General features: G+C 39.7%; 1 protein-coding gene across 3 annotated transcripts in view; it reads left to right on the top strand.

The window, feature by feature from the left end:
• The window catches only part of SIM1 (single-minded family bHLH transcription factor 1), a 63,908-nt gene that overhangs the window by 29,794 nt on the left and 12,542 nt on the right, over nucleotides 1–21,572 (top strand). For all 3 annotated transcript variants that reach the window (XM_019537806.1, XM_019537807.1, XM_019537808.1), the window contains one exon: nucleotides 15,308–15,473. In XM_019537806.1, the coding sequence (XP_019393351.1) occupies nucleotides 15,308–15,473 (166 nt within the window). The remainder of the gene's footprint in view (nucleotides 1–15,307; nucleotides 15,474–21,572) is intronic.

Genomic DNA, 21,572 nt, shown 5'->3' with positions numbered 1-21,572 from the left:
GGACTTGATCCTGATGGGTACTTAGCACTCTGAGCTACCAGCAGTTAATAGGATTTGAAGGCATCCACTATCTTGCAGGACAAGGTCTGTATTGTGTGGGTATGGAACTTGAGAAAGATAGACTGTAACAAGATGTTCTTTTTAATTTTACTTGCTTGGAAAAGTACCTTAAATTTGCCTTAAATATATTACCTGGCCAATATTATATTACAGTAGACTTCCTGGTCAGTGTCTTAATGCAGGTTGTAAATGTTGCATACATTTTTGGAGCGATGTTGTATTTACCACCAGTTATATTTCTTTTTTCTTTTCTTTTTTACAAAAATCTTTGTGTGCACATAGCTGAAGGAAAGCAGGGCCAGCCTCTGTGGAGATATGCACAGTTCTGGAAGCTACTTTGTAGGTCATGCAAGTAGGTGGGTGAGCAAGATATTAAAGCAGATATCTTGCATCAATTTGGGTATCTATTGACAAGCAAAATTAATGTAATGTGTTGTCTGAGGGGATGGGAACAACAGCTAGACAGAGACTGTAAAATAGAATGGGTCATTGCATTTTTATCTTACAGCCTCTTGTTAATTGCTTTTGTTGCCACTTCTCCCTTCTGCCTTTAAGGGTATGCTCATTAGAGACATCCATTAAATGTCACAAGCAAACCAGTGTTAGTTACAGTAGTTTATCACTTCCCTGCTTTCTGAACAATCTACACATGCTATGTGACTCAGTATCATTTACCATTAGAGCTTAATTGGGTTTATAGATTTTTAAGAGACACCTTCTTACATGGGGCCTGATTCATATTATTAGTGACCTCAATACTGTGTGGGAGTTCTTACTTCCTTGGGACTTCTCTGTGGTGAATGTTGGACCTATACTGGGGATCTTCATTTGGGATGCAGTTCAGGGCCAAGAATGTTGAAGTAGGAGCGTAAAGTTAGGCTCTTTAATCCATGTTTAACCACGCAGAATGAGATTCTGAATTGCTTCTTTAAGAGATCCACTGTAGACCCCTGGAGGTAAAACTTGCCTTTAAGAAACTTCTATGTCCTCCCATTTTTGAACTGTTCTATGGACACAGCAATTGGGGTTGCTGGGGTTTTATCTTGACATTCCCTTTCCATCTCTAGCCCCAGAGAGGACTTGACAGTTTCACAAAGGCAATTCTACAACTAACTCTTTCTCAGTGTTGCAGCAGGTGAATCTTTCCACGGCCAGAACTGAGGATTTTATCCCAAACCCTCCTGAAACGTTACAAAGTTTGTACTACACTTCCAGTTGCTATTTTACATAGTGACTAAAATAATGTTTTCCATAGGTACCTGGCTGCTTTAGCTCTTTTTCTTCCAGCAGAAGGGCCAGAGTTGGGGTGAAAATCTCACTTCTAGATAACTGACTTAATTTTAAAATATAAAGCACTGAATGTGTAGTATTTCCTACTATGAGCTGTTGAGCACTCAGTACTCTTAAAAACCAGGCCACTTATTTAAGAACATAATCATGGACTTAAATGTAAGTGGAGGTTCCTATTTTTGGGAATCTTTGCCAAAATGTCAACAGCAACTATACTTAAGCCATTTTGTATAAACATAACAAATACTTATCTAGTGTGTTATTTCAATAATTTCTGCTCAGTTAGGTACATAAAAACAGTGGTATTACATGTGTTCAATTAAGTATTTTTATTCATAGAATACTTCTCAAATTTATTTTAGCAGTTTAAATAAAAGAGTTTAATGTATATTTAGTCAAGCATTACAGTAGTGAGGGCTTAAGCAGATTAGAAATAAATGAATCCAATTAAAGAACATGTCTATGAAATTTGATGTCATAGGTATGAACGAACTGTTTGCACAGCAACTGTAAAGAAATCATTAATGATTAACTATCTAGAAGAGGTTTAATCAAGGATAAATGGTATAGAACATAGTAAAAGCATTCAGACTGAATGCATGAAGATTCTGAAATAGTAAAAAGCATGCTCTGTGTCAATAGTGACTTGTCACTGCTTTTTTGTAAACATATTATTTTTGTATTTATTTGTACCACAGTATCATTTGGAGATTATAGGGGATATTGGCACCATCTTTGGCTAAGTGCTGGACATATTGATAGCTTAAATCAGTCTTTGCTCAGAAGAACTTCGGTTTAGACAGGCCGACAAATGACGGGATAAAGGAAATACCATTACACCTGTATTTGTATAGTTGGGAAACTGAGACATGAAAAGATGAAATTTTCAAAAGTCCTCAGTGGGTGTGTCTACATGTGCATTTAAGTTCAACTAAATTTAATGTGCATTAAGCAATTTTTTAGCAAGTGTCTACACTTGCAGGGACTTGGTAATAAAGTTAATGTGCTTGGCAATAAAGTTAGTCCCTGCAGCCCTGCCAAGTGGCTGGGCAGACCTGGCACTAAAGTTAGTGCTGGATCACGTCTACATGTGCATTAATGAACTTTAATTAATTGCACCTACATTTGATACCTCCATTTTCAGGTGTCAACTTAGGTGTGATTAGCCTAATTTCACCATATTACTGCACATTAAGGGCGTGCACGTGTAGATGAACTCCTCTAATACATTAACTTGTCTTGTGTTGACGCAGCCAGTGTTGGGTCAATTTTGCTCCCATTGAGAACAGTGGTAAATGCTCTTTGCTTTCAGTGCGTATAGAACTAGACCAGTGCTGAGTGCTTTTGAAAATTTCCCACTACACTATTTGCTCAAGTTCATATAAGGAAACTGTGGGAGACCTGAGAATTCACCCTAGATCCCCAGGGTTCTACATGTTATTGCTATTAAAATACATATTTTCAAAATACAAGATACCACTGAGGAGGAATGAGGACGTTTAAACTATGCAACAGTAGATGGGCTGCTCAGTCTTTCTCAGTAATGAAATTATTCCCATGCAGAGGTGTAAGAATTAGTATTTGTGTGCCATTAATACTAAGAGGAGATACCACGGATATATGAATTTTGAGGCTTTGAGCTGAGACAGTACCTTTAAGACTGAGTTCCAAAAGAAGCATTTTTAACAATCAAAACAATCCAGATTTTTTTACCTCTTAGTTAATAGGTTACTTTATTCTAAAACATACTTATAGAGCATATCGTAAGTATGACTTTGAAGTAATGGAAAAACAACTCCATAGAAAAGCAATCAACATAATTGTATATCCAATATTGACATTGTAGGGATGTAACAAGCTGTGCTTTAATTGTTTAAGTTGCCATCAGATAAAATGTTGAATTATGTTCCCACTTTATTTATTTGTGAAAATATTCTAATTAATAAATGGATTTAGGTGCCAAAGTGCCATTGTATTCTACTTTGCTTGAGTCCCTGAAAAACTGTTAAAATAAAAGGTGATGGGGTCCTCCTCTTCCTTGTTGCTTTTTTGTGACTCAATATTAAGGGCAAGATGGTGATTGTTATGAAAGTAGATACATTAATGGACTTTCTCTGTTAATGTATCTCCCATGCCTGCTTCGTGGCTGGATGGGTTCCTGGAGCCCTACCATGACAATCTCAGATGCTTGATTGGGAGCACTAGCCTGATGCAGCCTGTGGATTGATTGAGCACTGCCCATCTGGCCCACTAGGCAAAAAGTTTGAGCACTACTGGTCTAATTTGTTATGCCATTTGCAGACTTAGAATTTAATGAACAGAACAAGGAGCAATCTGTCTTCCTTTTCTTCTTCAGCTCAATAGAGCTTTGGCAGGGTTGCCAGTGCAACAACATTTTTTTTACTGACAACAAAACTTTCTTACTGACATATTTTTACTGACTTACACTTTGCATAATGTAAACGTAACCTTCCTCAGCATCTGTATAGATTGGGTGTTTCAGCGGGGCTTTTTGGCACTTTTATCTAAAACTGAATCAATCAGCTATTCGATAAAAGCACCAAAAAGCCCTGTTGAAGTGTTTGATATATAGACATTGGGCGAGCCATATCAAACTAACATTATGCCTCTTCTAGGCATGTACTTTGCTTGGTGTGGGGCCATGCCAAGCTTAAAGTAAAGCACCATTTTCCCCCCATGTCTCTAAGCAGTCTAAGTGAAACCCAAACTGGTAGTCTCAATCTTACTTGATAGCAGCAATGGTTTTATAACATGTTGCCTCCATCCCAGGGGGCAGCTACTCATGCTACTCAGCTACACACTCTGATACCTCTGACTACACCCTGTACCAAGCTACCCTACCCCAGCCCATGCCCCAGCCTTACCTCCACTGGCCCTGCTCTCCCTGTCTTGCTGCAAACCTCCACCCACCACCTTTTTCTCGTCCCAGCCTCACAGCTCTGTCCTGGGTGCACTGTCCCCTGCCTGTCTCACCCAGTGCCTCGGACTACCTGGGGCCATGCAGTCCTGCCTACCTTGAAGCAAGCATTACAGACAGATGATGGCAAACAGCTTCAGCAGGTAGCTGGAGTTAAGGGGGTTATGGAGTCTCCTGTTAGCCACAAAGCCCTGATGGAGAGCTCCTTCCAGGGCACTGAACTGCACTCCTGCTCAGACACAAGGTGTTACTGCTCTGCTCTGTCTGTCTAGCCTCGATCCAACAATGTATCTTCAGTCAAGCTTACAATTTCTTAGTGTTTTTTATGGACAGCTCATTTTTTTATGGACTTTACAGACCAGCTTTTTTCACATTTTTTTATGAATTGTCCATAAATTTATGAACAGTTAGCAATCATTAATTTTGTCAACAATGAGAGGAGGGAGAGAGTATAAATAATTCAAGATAGAAATATAAATATGAGAGAAACAGAAATGTTAAAATAGAAAAACAATGTGCTCTTGCAGTCAGACATGAACACCATGTGCCCCTGGAGGCTGGGTGGGTACAGTGAGCTCTGGTAGGTGGCAGCGGCACTGTTGGTGGTTGGAGCATGGCAGTGGTAAGTGGGGAGCTCCTGCAAGCAGCTACGGTGCTGATAGTGGTGGGGGTTGGGGGCGGCGAGCGCTGACTGGCGGTTGGTCAGCTACCACCTGCAGATGCCCCGGCAGTGTGTGCGGTGGCCAGTGGCAATTGTGGACTGCCTGCAGACGCTGGAGGTGTTGGCGGTGAGGGGGGTGGCAGGCAGCGACCACCTGCAGATGTTGCCAGAAGTGTCAGCGCCTTTTTGTAGGGGGTGCACTGCCATGCTCAGGGGGTGAACGTGCACCTGTGTGCATCCCTTATGTGTCGCCAGTGCAGTCAGACACAAAGAAAGTTACAAATTTTATTTCCTTTTGGCGTGAATTTAACTAAGTGACAGGAATTCAGTGAAAGAGAGTGAGCATGGCTTTTAGGGAACTTCTAACACCATTAATTTGTTTTATTATTTCAGTTTAACATTCCCATTTTTATTCAATTTTATGTCAGATGCTCAGAAAACCTGAGCAAAACTGTTCCTTAGATCACTAACCAAAATAAATGCTAATTGCACTAATGTGCTGTTTTAAAATTTCTATATATATACAATATACAATATCTATGTATAATCAAAGGAAATGGTTATTATATACAAAAGCCTAATTTTATATGAGCAATAGCTTGAGTAATTGAAACTACGATATATGGTACTGTGAAGAACAACACCTCGTTTCATCAGTAACATCATGCAACTATGTTGAGCACAATTAATATCATCTTACACTGTAGTGTTTAGGAAATAAAGCAGTGTTCTTGTACTATGATAATGAACTTACCATTTGATATCAGCCGTTAATGCTAAGATTATGAAATAGAGTATCCTGGCTCTAAGATAGGCTATAGGTTAGGATGTTCTTTTATCTCACCAGACTGTATATGGAGAATGTGGTAGTTTTAACTAGAAGTTTTGTTTCTGTTGTTTCAACTTCCATGTGACCTTTTTCTAATGAATTCAGTAGTGTTCTTGTTATAGCATTGATAAAGAAAATAGAGTGGGATATCAAATGTCTGTCCACATTTATTCTTTTTTAAAGTATTAATTGCTATAAAAAATCACTCTGTGATTTGAATAGGCCCAAATAAGTACAATGAAATTTCTGTCAGGTCCAGAAAAGAAGTTTGTTTACAGAAGTTATGAAGAGTCTACACTCTCATTGGTCTTTCAGGCTTCATTTCTCTCCTATTGGATTTTTTTTCCCCCTTTAGTGAGCTGATTTTTATTCCTCCCTTTTTCTATGTCTCTAGCTGTGTCAGACTTGGTGTCCATAAACTTGTCTATTGGTTTCAGTGTGAAAATTTTTCATTGTAGGAGAGGGAAAGTCTGAAAGTTGTAGTTCCTATGCCTGGTGGGAATTTGAGCAAGGCATGCTAGGAAGGACCAATATGACCAATCTCTGTCCTGAGAAAAATGAGAGACCATGGAAAAAGCAAAACTTTCCAATGAGAGCCCTGGAAGGAACGGAGTTGTAGATGGCACAGAAATGAGATTTGTATTCTTTCTGGAATTCCAGACCTCTGAGCAGGAGGTAGAGAAGTTCCTCCTCTTTTGTGCAGCAAGAATGAAAATAATTATGGTTCTATCCTTGAAGGGAGGAATGAATAACTTACCAACCAATACAGGAAATGGAACCGACAGCCACACTAATACAGGAGTCACTAAAAGCCATTGATACTGCTTGCCACTGTAAACATGTCAGTGTGCTCATGTCTTTGGAGTGGGGTTACTATCGACAAGTTAAATTTCTCTGCTACATGGCTTAGGTGTACAAGAAATCAAAATGGGTGTATATGGGTGGAAGGAGTTCATCATGGCATTTCTATATATGGTCTCCAGAACTTAATATACTATTGAATACTATTGTGCTATACAGTTTGTGTTCCATGGAGTTCTTATAGACCCCAGAAGTGCTTCCACCACCATGATGAAGAATATGAAAATAAGGTGAAAAGAGGGCCGGCCATGAAAGGAATAATGAAAAGTTGGGTTTGGTGTATTACCTTCATTCTTTATTTCGTAGGCAGTCATTTCAGTACATCTTTTGCAGGCTATTTCCTATCTACTATTCCAAGACCATCTGCTTCCCAGTAGTGCCTGCAATCAACAGTGCTAGAGCAGGAGACAGGACAGAGCAAGTTTCACTGAGAACTTTATATGTTAAGTGATAAATAATTTTCTGTATTTCATTCCTTTCCCTTTTCTCCACTTTTATAATTGGCATTTATTACACTGAAATTTCAACACTGATCTGTCTTCTGTCTGTCTGTCAGTTTTTCTCTCTTAGGATGTTATATTGCTGGTTATCATGGGAGTATATTATGCCATAGCTACATGGTAAACTTACCAACCTTGGCAGTGGTACCCCCAAGCATTCTGTCTTAGGATTTTATATTGCTGGTTATCATGGGAGTATATTATGCCATAGCTACATTGTAAACTTACTATCCTTGGCAGTGGTACCCCTAAGCATGCTGTGCTGCTCTGCGTGGACTGCCTTCAAAAATGGAAGCAAGGTAGCTACATCCTCATTGTGCCATGGTTGAGCTAAAAATGGTCTGAATGTCCTCCAGATAGGCCTGCACCCAAAATCAGAGTAGTTTTCTATTGTGATCACATAATTCCTGTCTCAAACCATGATCAATTGCATGGGGCAGTGAGCCTCCTATCTTTGCCCACTATGTAGTCTTTATACAATTTGCACTATTGTACATATGCTCTCTGTTGGGTATTCTTCCCTGGCCAGTAGATTGGCTTAGCAGCTCATCTCAGGTGCAGTTGAATCCAGGAGGAGGAAAGCAGGTATCTATTTTGTGATATTGTGATGCTCAGTTTCTTTTAGATAAAATCCTGTCTTGTCCCTCACATAATGGTTGCACTCGTTCTTTTGGTGTGACTAGTCCAGGTTGTATGAAGTAGCTTATTGTTTCCGACTGTCCATTCTGTTGAGAGCTTTGTTGAATTTCCTAGAGTCCTCCTATCAAAAATGCAAAGGTATTGCAGCATACAATATTGAGGCTAGAAATAGACGTTACCAAATGAAGTGGATCAGCTGTGCCAGGATGTGTCCCAGCACAGAACTATCTGCTTCATTGGGTGAAATGTACGTAGTCCGCTTACCTGCCAATGATCTTATCAGACAGTGGGTTTCCAGAGATTCCCTGCTTCCAGAGATGCTCCCCCAGGATCTCTAGGGCACATCTCTGGAAGTGGGGAAAGTCAGGGTTCCCTGGTTCCAGAGACATGCCCTTTGCAATCCGTGGTGCATCTCTGGAAGTAGGGAACCCCAGTGTTCCCTGCTTCCAGAGATCAGCTCCGAAGATTGGTGCGGGTGCATCTCTGGGAGTAGTGAAAGCCAGGCAGGGCTTGAGGGGCCCAATCCTGTGCAGGAATTCCTGAAATGCACAGGAATGGGCCCCTCAAGCCCCAAGAGCAACTGGGCTGCACTCTCCCAACATAAAGCAAATAGACATCTGCTACAATAAAGCAGCACAATTTATTTCTACCTGTTGTTGTGGCTACATTGTGGCACAACAAAAATACGATGTCTATTTGCTGTTGCTTTGTTCTACCATAATGTTTTCTATGGAAGCATGAAGGCAACAAAAGGCAATGTCTGAGAGAATCTATTTCCTGCCCTATGGAATCCATCTGTGCTGTACTATGAAAGTCTGTCCGGCTCAGTTGTTTTGCCACTAGTAGTAACTTCTGCTGGGCTTCATCCTCACATTTGAATACTAAATTTCCAATAACATGTAATGTAGTGTACTCAGCAATGCCTTCTTAATGATGCTCATGATCACACACTGTAAGTCGATTTTTATGCCCAAAGTTGAACTGATGAAATCACTCCTTTCCAAGGATCGGGTCATAGCTCCTTTTCTATGTTTTATGTCTGTCAGAATTATATTAGCAAATTCTGTGAGCTGCTGGCTTTGCATCAGCTTTCTTCTGAGGCATCTCATGTAAGCTCTGTTTCACAGGGGATGGTACTTTAAGATCATTGCCCAGCTTATGATTTTTTTTACTTTTTCAAATGCTTATTCTTGGACTTGGTTGTCTGATCATTTCCAAACTGCATCTAATGGATGTACACAGAATCTGTAGAAATAGTTGATCATACCTATAAATCACTAGGTTCCTTTCACATACTTTGGTTTAGTCAGATGCTTAAGAGATCTCAGTAGCTCAGTCTGTAGGCGGTCCTTAAGTCAACAGATGTCAGATGTATAACAGGTGTCCAGTGCAGAGGATTTCAGTTCTCCTCAGCTTCAGATTGTTTCTATTCAGCTTAATGTCCTGCTTCCAGAACCTGTTTACTAGTTGTTGCAGGTTGGCATCATGATTCTGGATTTTCTCTTCCTTGACATCTCCTCCTACAGCTACATACTTGATATCTGGGAGACCCTCTAGTGCCTGCTTTAATTTTTATTAGCACATCTATATGCATTCATATCCAGCAGCATCTGAAAAAAGTGGCAAAGTTTGGGCACGTCTACACATTGCCTTATGATGACATAGCGATGTGCTACATTGTCATATGGCACACTACGGCAATGAAGCAATCATGTGTGTCTACATGTGATGGCCAGCTACGTCGCCATAGCAGTGCAATCCCTGGGTATAGTATTTTGCTATGGCAATGTAGTGGCAAAATCTACCCATGTACCATGTGTACAGCACAGTAACCACCTATACTGAGCTGTGCTTAATACTTCTAAAAGGTACAAAAGGAAGTACTAAAGCACAGCGCCACAGCAATGCTGCCATATGGTGATGTGTAGATACACTCTTTAGGGCAGTATGGCTCAGTATGCCAGACCCATTCTTATTATTGTGTACAATGAACACTTTTGTTCTGGATAAATAAGGTTAAATATCCTCGATCGCTAAATAATAAAAACTGAGATGTTTTAAATACTGTGTTGTTTTCAGTGCAGATCCTCAGTTTACCTGAAGGTTTTCTCATCACTACTAGGTTGCTTATGGCAGTTCCAAATGGTGTAGTTATGCCTCTTATTTGCAAATTTGACAGTTTCTCCTCCTGTTCTCCCCCCAGGGACAATTAAATTCTGCATTTTGGTAATTTCAAAGACAGCACATAGGAGTCTATTTGTAAGGTGACCAAATTTTGGTTACAAAAATATGGGCAGTCACAGACATTCCTAAGATCAGATACCTCTGGAACTAAAAGTAGCTTATATCACTTCTGGTTCTGTTTCCAAGTAGTGTAACTGCCATAATAAAGCAATATTTTCCCACTTCTAGTTCAAGAGGTATATATATCCTAGACCAGTAAGAAGAAAATAAGACTCTGACCTGGATAAGATGTGATTAGAACAAGATAGTAGTGATCAGCACAAGATAATGGTGTTTTGCTGATTTTTTTTTTCCCTCCAGTAACCACTTGCAGGTTGAAGAGAGACTCACACATTTGCTGGAACCTATCTTTGGAAAATCCCATGATTTCCATATAGGCTATGAGAACAAACATCATTTGTATTTGATCAGGGATCATTATGAATGTGTTTGGAAGGTTGAAGTTACCAAGAATGTAGAAATATGGAGACTGAAGAAGCCTGATGAGTGGCAGCTTTGTGAATTCCTCCTGGAGACTGATAGTTTCCATTTCTCAGCACACCTCAAGGAGTTGTAGGTTTCTTTTGTTCTTTATCTCACAGTTTATGTTTTTATAAAATATAAGTAGTTTATAAATATTTTTGCTTCTGGATGAAAAATCTGCATCTGAAACTTGAAGAAAACAGAACTGACACTGCTCTCCGGAGTTTGTCTCAGCTGGTAACATATGCAGAGACTAGCTGCAGAAGGGTAGGGCTGGAGGTGGCACTGAACTATATCTCGGTGATGCTAGCAGGGCCAGGAGTTTTATTCAACAGGAGACTATGGATAGTAGTGATTTTGTTGATGGCCGTCATTGAATTCAGCAGCAGAAGCTTCAGACTGTTGTCTTCTCTGTTAAAAGATATTACTGACTAAGTAGCTGACTTCAGGTGCTAGGCTTTAGGACTTATCCTAATGCATGGGATGTGACAGTTGGGATTTAGTAGGGTGTTGCATAATGGAATTTGGAGTCTTTTGAAATGTAGGTGTCCAGGTTCTCAGTGTTGTATTTGTTGCAGTCCAGGATTGTTGTATAATCAGTCCATACCCTGGTATAATTAATGAAGAATACTATTATACTGTAATATATGGTAGTGAGAGTGATAGTAGGCAATTCTGGCCTTTTCCCTTTCCTTTCTTTTGTGTCACCAGCAAAGATAACGTCACAATTCTTTGTAAGTGCTTGGAATTGAGATGGCTAGATACTCAGCAAGGTGACACTAGCCTTTCATAAATTATTTCTGTTCTGGCAGAGGAAGAAGCAGGAGAAGAAACAAAACAAACCAAAACACCCCCATGCATATTGCCTCCTTATTTTTGTCCTAATACTGATTTTCCCAGCACTTGATTGCCACAAGGAAAATACTGAATCAGAATTAGGAATAATGGGAATAGCTTTGAGGACTATCATCCCAAATATCACAATTTCATAAGATTTATGATAATTTGGGGTACCTACAAGAATTATATTTAGATTGCCCTAACCAAGGTTAAGGCAATCCAGGAGTGTTTTTACATGTGCTTGAGAGGTAGCGGGGCAGGGTTGCTTTAATTCATTAAAACCCCTGTAGTGTCTCATATATCTGTGTCCCCGCACTTCAAAATGGTGGTGGGGCAACTTAACTAAAGCTCGTTGAATGAACTTTAGTTAAAGCACCCCCACTGCCATTTTTAAGCATGGGGATGCTGATTCACAAGATGCAGAGGCTGCTGGGGTGTGCTAATTAGCATGTTCCAGCAGACTTGATTAATTGAGTCTGCTCCAACATGCTGTAATTACAGTGCATCGGACCAGCCACCCCATATGTCTACAAGCAGCCTAAATGACTGGGTTTGCAAGCATTCACATTGCCCTTAAAATAGCAGACTTGATACAAAGTTAGCTCTGGTCAGAGGTGAACTACCTTTAGATTGGCATGGGGTAACTTGACCTGGCTTAGTGAACACCTGCATGTATTTACAGCACACCCCAGGGTTGGGAAAGCCCAGCTACACTCCATAGCTCTAGGGATGTGATGTTCAGGGCACTAGGGGTGCCCTGAAAAAGATTTTTTGGGCCGATACTGATGGCTGATTATTAACGAGCCATATTGGCTGATACCAATCTGATTGCCAGCATGCAGGCCCAGTAGTTTGGAGAGCAGTGTCTGGCTGGTAAGTCAGGGGGTAGGGGGAGGAAGGGGTGTGAGGGGCACAGATTGAAGCCCCCATGGTGAAAGAGGGAGTGGGGATAGGGCAGGGACAAGTGCTGCCCAGCCAAGGGGTTGCGGGATGGAGCTGGGAGCAGCTCATCTGGGAGGTGTGGGGAATGGGGGCACCTCCTGCTGCTGTGCACACCCCCCTGGGGAGGCATGGAGGGCATGTGCTCCCCAGATCTGTGCATGGGATGAGGGTAGGCTGCTGCTGTGGGCTGGGTCCAGGGACAGTGCCAGGCACTTCCTAGCATGGGGGTTGGGCCAGGGCTGTGCTCAGGGCAGGTGGTGGCAGCTTTGGGAGGAGTGTCATTTGGGGGACTATGGGGAATTTTTGGATGGCTCTAAACCCCCATAGCATCCTCTCCCAGCACTGCTACTGCCCACCCTGAGTGCAGCTCTAGCTCAACCCCCCCACACTGGGAAGAGCCCGGTGCCACCTGCAGCCCCAGCCTGCAGCGGCGGCCCGCCCTGACCCCGTAAACAGATCTGGGGGGCACTCCCCATGCCTCCCCTAGGGGTGCACACAGTGGTGGTAGCAACTGCCCCCTTCCTGTATCCCCTGGGAGAGCCGCTCGGGGCTCTGTCCCACACCCAGCCCCTCCCCTGTTGGGCAGTGCCTGCTTCAGCCCCACTCCTTCCCTCACAGTGGGGGCCTTAATCTGCCCCCTCCATGCCTCTTCCCCCCAACAGACTTACTGGCTAAACCCTGCTCTCCAAGCTGCAGAGCTGAACTCCTGGCCACATGCATGCTGTGGCTGTGCACATGTACACACCATTTATTGGGGACATTATTGGCCAAAAAAGCCGATTGTCAATAATGTCAACCTCATAGACTAACCAAAAGTAGATATATATATCAAAAACTTTCATGAGCTAAAGCTCAGTTCGTCAGATGCTGTGTAAAGTGTATCATGCATTCCTTGTTTGCATACTCTGCAAAGGTAGGCCTTCAATAGGAAATCTGCTCTACTAACGGGTTTGTTGCTTACTAAGTACAAGTAAGGTTTATTCTGGAATCAGACATATTGACCCAAATTTATTTGTCTAGCTGTTCAGAGATTCATTATATTTAACTATCTGGATATATGGAAGCTTTCAGTCATTTATCAGGTTTGGTCCTGTAGCTCTTGCACTCATTTGAAAAAGATTAATTATACTCAATAGTAATACGCAGAGGCTGTTCTACAGTTCAACAGATCCTGTTGTTTTTTTCATGAGTATGTCTTGCATCAAAAGACCCAGGATTGTGGTTCAGGATTTTGCAGATAGAAAGTGTTGAATGATTTTAACGGGATTCATTAAGGACTGAAGTCCTTGGTTTCAAATCTGAATTTGGGGTAGCATGCAACTGCACATTCACACAGTAAATTACAGTTTTTCTGCTCTCCTATTCCTTCTTTGGTTAGGGGTATGGTGAGCAGGTTCAGGATGGTAGCTATTTCCTTTTCTTCCTTCATCAGTGTTTGACTTTTTTTGCCCCTGTGGACCTGCAGGGATGCATGGTGTTCTCTAGCATGGATCCCTATTTTGGTCAGCAAAACATTATGAAAGAGTTTCAATTTTGAAAATGCATATATTATTTTAGGTTTTCACTAGAAGGTTTGAATGAAAAACATAACTTTGTGATCTGTTTTTTTGGCTACCAGTGTATGATTGATAATTTAAGTTATATAAGATGTTTTGATTTTTCTTGACTGGATTAATCTGGAGAATAAGTACAATTTTGGATGAAAACATTGTGAAATGTTAAACAGTGTGAAATGTTAAAGATTTACAAGTAAAATGTACTATGCATTAATTAGCTAAATACTTGTCCAGTGAATTCTATCACCTTATGATTTGCAGCAATCTAAATTTAGTGCTTTCCATAGAAATATTCACAAAACCTGTGATTCAACTGTACATGGTTGCATGTGTGGTCTGTTAAAAAACAAAATCCATCCAGATCCTCTTAATTGCACTGTACCAACTCAATGCATTGTATTATTATCCTCAGAGTGCCTATCATCACTATGAAAGTACGGTGCCAAGGTGGCGAGAAAGGGATGTGTCAAATGATATTTAAAAATAAAAAACTGAGGCAAGTTTTGGGGTAGTATGCTTGAAGCACATGAAATAATGTGTGTTCCTGTGACTCCTGCCAATGTCTGACAATATAATGAATTATGTGTCTTTCTTGGCAAGAAACACACATGCATGCACATATATTGTATTAATGTAGCATTTTTTACTTTGAAAGTTTGATACAAATATCCACTTTGAACAAAGGAATAGTTTGATAATGTGTACACTCGTTTGACTTTCGAGGATCTGATGCTCCATATAATTTTTATTCTCTGATACTAATGATAATCACATTTAATAATTCTTCTTATTTGTCTAGAGAGGTAGTTGGTCATGTTAGTCTGAAGTCAGGCAGAAGGTGGGGTAATTTACATCTTTATAGATTAGCTAAAACAGATACGTATAGCATAAGCTTTCATAAGCAGAGGGCTTAGTAGAGCTGTGTAAAAAGCAGAAATTTTGTTTCACAAAGCTTTAAGAGATTTCACGATTCGGTGTCGTTCCAAATGGGAGTAAAAATCAAAACTTTACAAAATTTCTGGAAGAAAATTTTGAAATGAATGACATCAGGTTGATCAATTTCTTTTTCACTTTTGTCTTTTTATTTTATTTTAAGTTAAAATATATAATGCAAAATATATAATTTGGAAATGACAAGCTTATTTAAAAAGAAAAATAATGAAAATATTCAGTTTTGCAAAGTATTTTGATTTTGATGGACTTGCATAGTCTGATGGAATATGCTTTATTGACACTTTCTCCAGCCAGGTTGACTTTTGAATTCATTATTTCATTAGTTGACAAGAAATTACATTAGACATATTTTTAGACTTTTCCAGTGATAGATACTTCTTGTGCAGAAAAGCTAAACATAAACAGGTTAGGATGATGTTCTAAGTTGCTCTGGATATTCTTTCTAAAAAATGCTTCTATCTCCCACAAAAGAGAAAAATGTCCCACTAAGATTTGGAGAAAGTTTATGGTTTTTTTTTTAATTTTATACAGGGAAACTGAATATAAAGGACTGCAACTATCCCTGGATCAGGTTACAGCAACAAAGCCATCGTTCTCATATGCAAATTCAACTCCAACCATAACGGACAACAGAAAGGGAAGCAAATCACGCCTCTCAAACACAAAGTCAAAATCAAGGACATCACCATATCCACAGGTAGCTGTCTTTGAATGCCACAGTTGCTCTACAAATCACAGCAGTAAAAATCTTTTGATTCTTCAGCACCCAAATATTGATTCAGACTTCTAATTTTCATGACCCATTTTTTGCAAATGGCCAGTCTGATTATTATCACTTAATAGTTTGATCACATACGATCTTCTGTGTTATTTACTAGCCTGTTCTCTTGAATGCTCTACTGAAAAGCTTTAATAAAACTTGCTTTGAGTTTTGAGAAATTATGCATGTAAAGTATTTCCAATAAGTTGTTCAAGCTATTTCTCTTTGGGCTGCTGAATTTTTTTCCATTGCCCTTGTTCCATTTCTTTAATACTCATTGTTCACTAGCGTCTTACCTATGTAAAGACCTGTGATATATACATAATATTGCATTTTTATACTTTTAATGCAAAACCTGTATCAGTACAGATTTTTTATCTTTGCCACCAGACATTTTTTTTTGCTAGATTTTGTTTTAGTAGTGGTAGTTGTCTGAAAGTTTATAATATTGAATTTCCAATTTAATTTTATATCCTTATCACCAGCTGCATGGTAGTAAAATCACAGATTTCATTATACATAAAGCAGCAGCAGCGCTGGTTGCCAATCTCTTAAAAATGGTCATACTGTACTTTGCAGCACATCACCATCAGCACCACTGGCAGCTTGGCTCTGTTTCCTCACACCCTTCCAACCACTGAATAAACTGTTGAAAGAATAAGAGAAGCTGTTGTAAAGAACTTGGAGCAGGTGCTATTGCCTGTGCTCATCAGTTTTCAGTCCACACATCTGTCACTCAGTTATGGAGAATTGCATAGTAATTCAAGGCTATGGCTAGAAAGTGAGGGTAAGGGTTTTAGAGACTTTTTATTCATGGGGTAAGGGAGGGCAGGGGGGCATGGTGATCTCTTAGGGTTACTGAGATGTCTCTTGGAATTTGGATGGTACCTAAGTTTCTGCATTTTTTTTATTTGCCTCCTCACTTTTGGAAGAGTAAAGGGAACCATGTGTTTTACGGGGCGGTGACTGAGAATCCATTATTTGGCCAGCTGTATGCTACCAGAACAGCTACATGAGATGTGAACTTCAAGAAAAATACAAGTGATGATGATCAGCTTCATGTTCATTAGAAAATGAAGAGGCAGACGTTCTGGTCACTTAACACTATGTTAACATTTTTCTTTAGTATTGCATTATGATGAAGCATAGTTTAATAGGGTGTTTGCATTTTCAGCCAAAAAGTGGCTTTGTTAAATTGTAGATGCTGGTCAACATTTGTTTGATTCCAGCTGACTTAAGCACAGCTGGTTTGTGGAAAAGGCAATATCTGTCCCAGGACTGCCAAAATTGTGGGATAGCTCAATATTAATTATGTGACTGTGGGATTTGTTGCTGTCTGAACACATTGATCAGTGTTCTGCTAGTAATGTCTAATCACAGAGGTGGCTATATTAAGTACAGGAAAGAGGATGGATAAAAGTAGAGAAGAAAACCTGTTGAGGTTATGTAGAAACAGGAAAAACTAAAAGACTGAATTGGCTAAAGGATGTCTCTATCCTTTTCTCATGATTATAATCCTGGTAGAGGCTCTCAAAATCTAGTCCTGGACCTCATTTATTTTGTATTCCAAAAAGCTAGCCCTGGCCCTCATTTATTCTGTACACAGGAAATAGCAACAAAATTGGAAAAACATTTTAATTATGATCATCTGACCAACTGCTTTGGAGTTTAATCACCCATTAAAAATGATCATTTAAAGGAAAGGTTGAAAGTCTTTGCCTCTAATGGAAACATTTTATAGTCAGATTTTGATCAGCCTTTACTGCTTCATGTTTCATCCCTACTTTTTGGTTAGGATGCATCTGTCTATCTACCTACAGATGAATAATTAAGAAGAGATAAATGGATAAGGATGTTTGAGTTTTTTTACATGCTCCACTATAACTAATTTGTTACAGAAATTCCACTGTCCACTGTTGATATTAGTACTAAATTTTCCCTTGATAGAACCATAAGAATTCATTTTGCAGTTTATATTAGTTCTTTACTCTGGCAAATCACAAGTTGTTTTAAAGAGAGGCATAGGAATGATAGGATTAAGTTCAATTCTAAACCGTCTTTCTTTTATTTATCATTTCTTGCTGTAAACTGAAGTTTTGGTGATTTCCAAAATATTCCAAAAGCAACCTCCCTTCCCCCGCCTTTTTTACAGTAACTGTAACTCCTGATCTGATGAAGACTCGCCAGCAGTAGGGGTTATTCTAATGGACATGCTGTATTACTTTAATCTAAGCCTTTCACCATCTGTTCTGCCTATAATAGTGAATGCTAAAAGAACATATTTTACATTTCAGGATTACATTAGTAAAAAGTAAGATAAAAGTGATTTAAAAGCATGCATATGTTCTTAGTACAATGCAGCCCGCATCTGTGATGTTTTTCTCATGGTTATGACACAAATCAAAAGGAAAGCTGCTAATGCCTAATGTAGTGAAAGTTTTTCATGGAAGAGATGACTCTACTCAGAGAATTTCACCAGATACTTACCAATTTATAATGGTAAAAACACGAGTTGTCTGCTAGAAAATTAGATAGCTGTAACAGCTATTGTTGGAACATCTGGCATTGTGTGTGAAGCTGGCTGTTGTCATCTACAAAAGGGTGAAGCTGATGACACACCTGCGTACAGCATTAAGGAATGACATGTCAGGTGTGTGTCTGATGGGGAAAGTGACCCGAACCATTCCAGTGTGTAGTAGACTAATAAATGTTTATGGTCTCTCTTAAACTAAGCTTAAGATAGCCATGGAGACAATTGATTTCTTCCTCCCACTGCCCCTCCCCAAAATAAGACCCTTCTCAAAATGTTTGTGAAAGAAAAAGAGCAGCATAGACTTGAAATAATACCCTTTTTGGTCAAAGCTAATCCTTTCATCAGGCTGGTGCACGGAATTAGTGCTATGGAGGTGCCAGTTCAGTTTGTCAGGAAGCAACTAAAGAACTAAATGTGGCCTGAGAGAGATCATTGGGATTCAGTGTTGTTCCTTTTCTGCTAACAGTATTTGTAGCCGTGGAAGGTGGTTATTGATTTCAGGCATTGCCTCAGGCTAGATAAGTCCTTCATCTTGTCCTAACTTTTATCTCTTAATTAGACCAGGCAAACCAATTTTTTAAAATATCACCTGACAACAGATATGAGGAAACAATGAGCAAAGCAGAACTTCCATTACTGTAGAAACAATTTATTTACAGGAAACAAAGATTTCACTGCTCCTGATTAGGCAGATTGTTCTCGAAACCTAGTTTTGTAGTCTTTAGCTTTTTACCATTGAAATAAATGAGCCTAATGCTTTTTGGGGGGTTGGAGTTGCCAGTTCTGTTTCAGCAGAATTCAGAGATGAGGCTTTGGCCATTTTTTTTGTAGTCCTTCTTCCCAGTGATGGCAGAGAAAGTTACACTTGCCCATATTCATGTTCCTCATGTGAGGACATCAGGATTATATTTCTGGAAGATATAGGGATGGGATGGCAGCGGTTGAGATAGTATGGCAATGTCAAATTGAGATTCAGCTGCTCAAATGGGTAATAAATGTATTTTTGGCCTGTGCCTCTGATCAGCTTGGGAGTTATGCAGTAATATCCAGGCTCTCAAGACAATGTGGGCCACAAGTAACTCTTTGTATTAATTTGCTTCTGTCCATAGCCTAGCAGGTGCTATGGGTCAGTTCTCAGTTGATTATCTTTTACATTAAGTACAAACAACATCCATAAAGTATCACTGTTTTTAGTTACATGGTTATATGCTCATTGCATGGTAAATTTCTGTTACATGGAACATATACTCTTTGGAATGGTTTCCTATTCTGTAAGCCAAATGCGAGAGGCCTACTGAACTAAATCCTTTGTAATTTGGTCCAAGAGTATCAACTGTGGAAACTTTTGTAGTCATAGGAAGTTCCCAATAAAGAAATCAAATGGACCCAAAATCAAGGACAGAAAATATTTCCATGCTAATAGCAATGTAGCAGTTAAAGCTAGTAGAAAAATGTGAATGAGAGCTAAGTGAAATTCAGAAGTTGCATCCTGTGGGGAATTCAGTCATTTCAGCATTTTTGTTGTTGCAGCATGTGACAAAAGTTGAAATTTCATTTGTTCCCTTTGGAATTAAAATTTTGAAAAAAATGTATTTGAAATATTAAACATGCTCTTTACAATACATTGCCTCATGGGAATTATAGGTTTTATTCTTAATGCCTCTACTTCCCACAGAAAAGCTTTGTTTTGCAGAAACTGCATTACCCATTAGAAAATTACTCCAATGTAGGATTTCTGGCCAGTTTTCATGGGAGATTAAAAAAATAATAAAATAGTGATTTTTGTGTGTGTGTGTGTGTTGGAACATTGACATGTCAAGTTGCTTTTGGTAAAAAGTTTTAGTTTCAGTAAATATATCTAACCTTTGGTAAATAGTCCAGTTTATGAAAAATAAAATCTGAATTTAAAATAAATTATGTTACTAACAATAATTTTCTAATTTCATTTTTATTTCCAGCTTTCTATTGGGAAACCCTCCCCCCTAATTTTGGGGCCAAAATGAAAATTTCCCCAGAAAACACTCATTTTGGTTTAAAGGCCTTTTCATTAACAAATTTTGATTTACAAAAAAATTAATCAGGACTAGTGAAAATGCCCTTGTTAGAGAAGTCTGAGGATGTCTGTATACTAAGTAGCATGGTAGAAGAATTTGTATTCTAGTTTGTCACAGAGTACAGTGGCTAACTAAAATTTCCAGCTAATTGAAGTGTGGTTGTCAACTAAATTAGCTTCACATAGTGGTGAATGCAGAGCAGGGGCCTAGGTAGAGTTACTTTGGGGTACTGATCTCATAGCCTACTTGGCTGTTCAGCACTGAGAGTGAGGGGCTTGAACATCTTACTGTGTATCTGTGGTGCAACAGGGCCATTTCTCTCATTGAGAGAAATGCAGAGCAGGGCATCTAGGATGTGACAGCAGCACTCAGTAGAAAGATCCTTCATCTTGGTTGGGTCTTACAGCCAGCAGTGTTGGGATGTGGCCAGGAGCCCAGGGCAAAGTGGAAGTGGGGACTTGTTGCCACTGCAAATGTGAATGTGCAGCTGCTGGCAGCAGCCTTTGTTTTTTGCAATCCTCACTCCCCCACCCCCATCCCACAAATTGGTGTCTGGGGTGATCGCCCCTATTTTCCCAGGTACTGATTACTAGTATGGTAAAAATCAATAATTGTATTCAAATTGCCTTATCCTGTGCCTGCTCTGTGCCTTCTGTAAAAGAGAGGGAAGAGTGTCTTTGCACTCTTAGGCTTGCTAAGCTAATGAGGAGGGCTTTAAATTAGGTTCACTGGGGGATGGAGAAAAAAGCCCAGACATAAATAAAGATCTTGAATAAAAACTTACTAAGGGGAAATAATAATGGAATTCTTAGAAATGTTCTCAGGGAGAGGATAGGACAGTCACTTAAATACTGGAAATGTTTATATACTAATGCAGGAAGTAAGGGAAACTAAAACGAGGAACTGGAGGTCCTAGTATAAGCACAGAATTATGATGCAGCTAGGATTGCAGGATGGTCATGGATGGGTGTAGTTTGTTTAAGAAGGATAGGCAGGGAAAAAAGGAGGCGTTGCCATGCCATATACACATTGTATATGTGTTCTGAGATGCAGTGTGAAGTGGAAGGCAGGTCTGTTGAAAGCCCCTGGGAAAACATCACATGGGAGAGCATCAGGGGAGATGTCATGGTGGGTGTCTGCTTTAGGCCTCCAAACCAGGAGGAGGAGGTGGACAAGGCCTTCTTTTTTAAAGACCTGATAGAAGCTTCCAAATCATAGGACTGTAATTACTGAGATATCTTCTGGAAAGAAAACAAAGCAGTGTACAAGCAGTCCAGTAAAATACTGAAGTGTGTTGGGGATAACTTTCTGGTATACATGGTAGAGAGGCTAACTGGGGGGGGGGGAAGCTCTTCTTGACTTACTACTCACAAACAGGGAGAATTTGATTGATAGTTTGAAGATAGAAAATAATTTGGGTGACAGTGACCATGAAATGACAAGAGTTCA

The sequence above is a fragment of the Crocodylus porosus genome, unplaced genomic scaffold, assembly GCF_001723895.1.
Source record: "Crocodylus porosus isolate Cpor-Errol unplaced genomic scaffold, CroPor_comp1, whole genome shotgun sequence".
NCBI lineage: Eukaryota > Metazoa > Chordata > Crocodylia > Crocodylidae > Crocodylus > Crocodylus porosus.
Note: the sequence above shows the minus strand (reverse complement) of the source record. Positions and strands in the feature narration are given on the sequence as shown.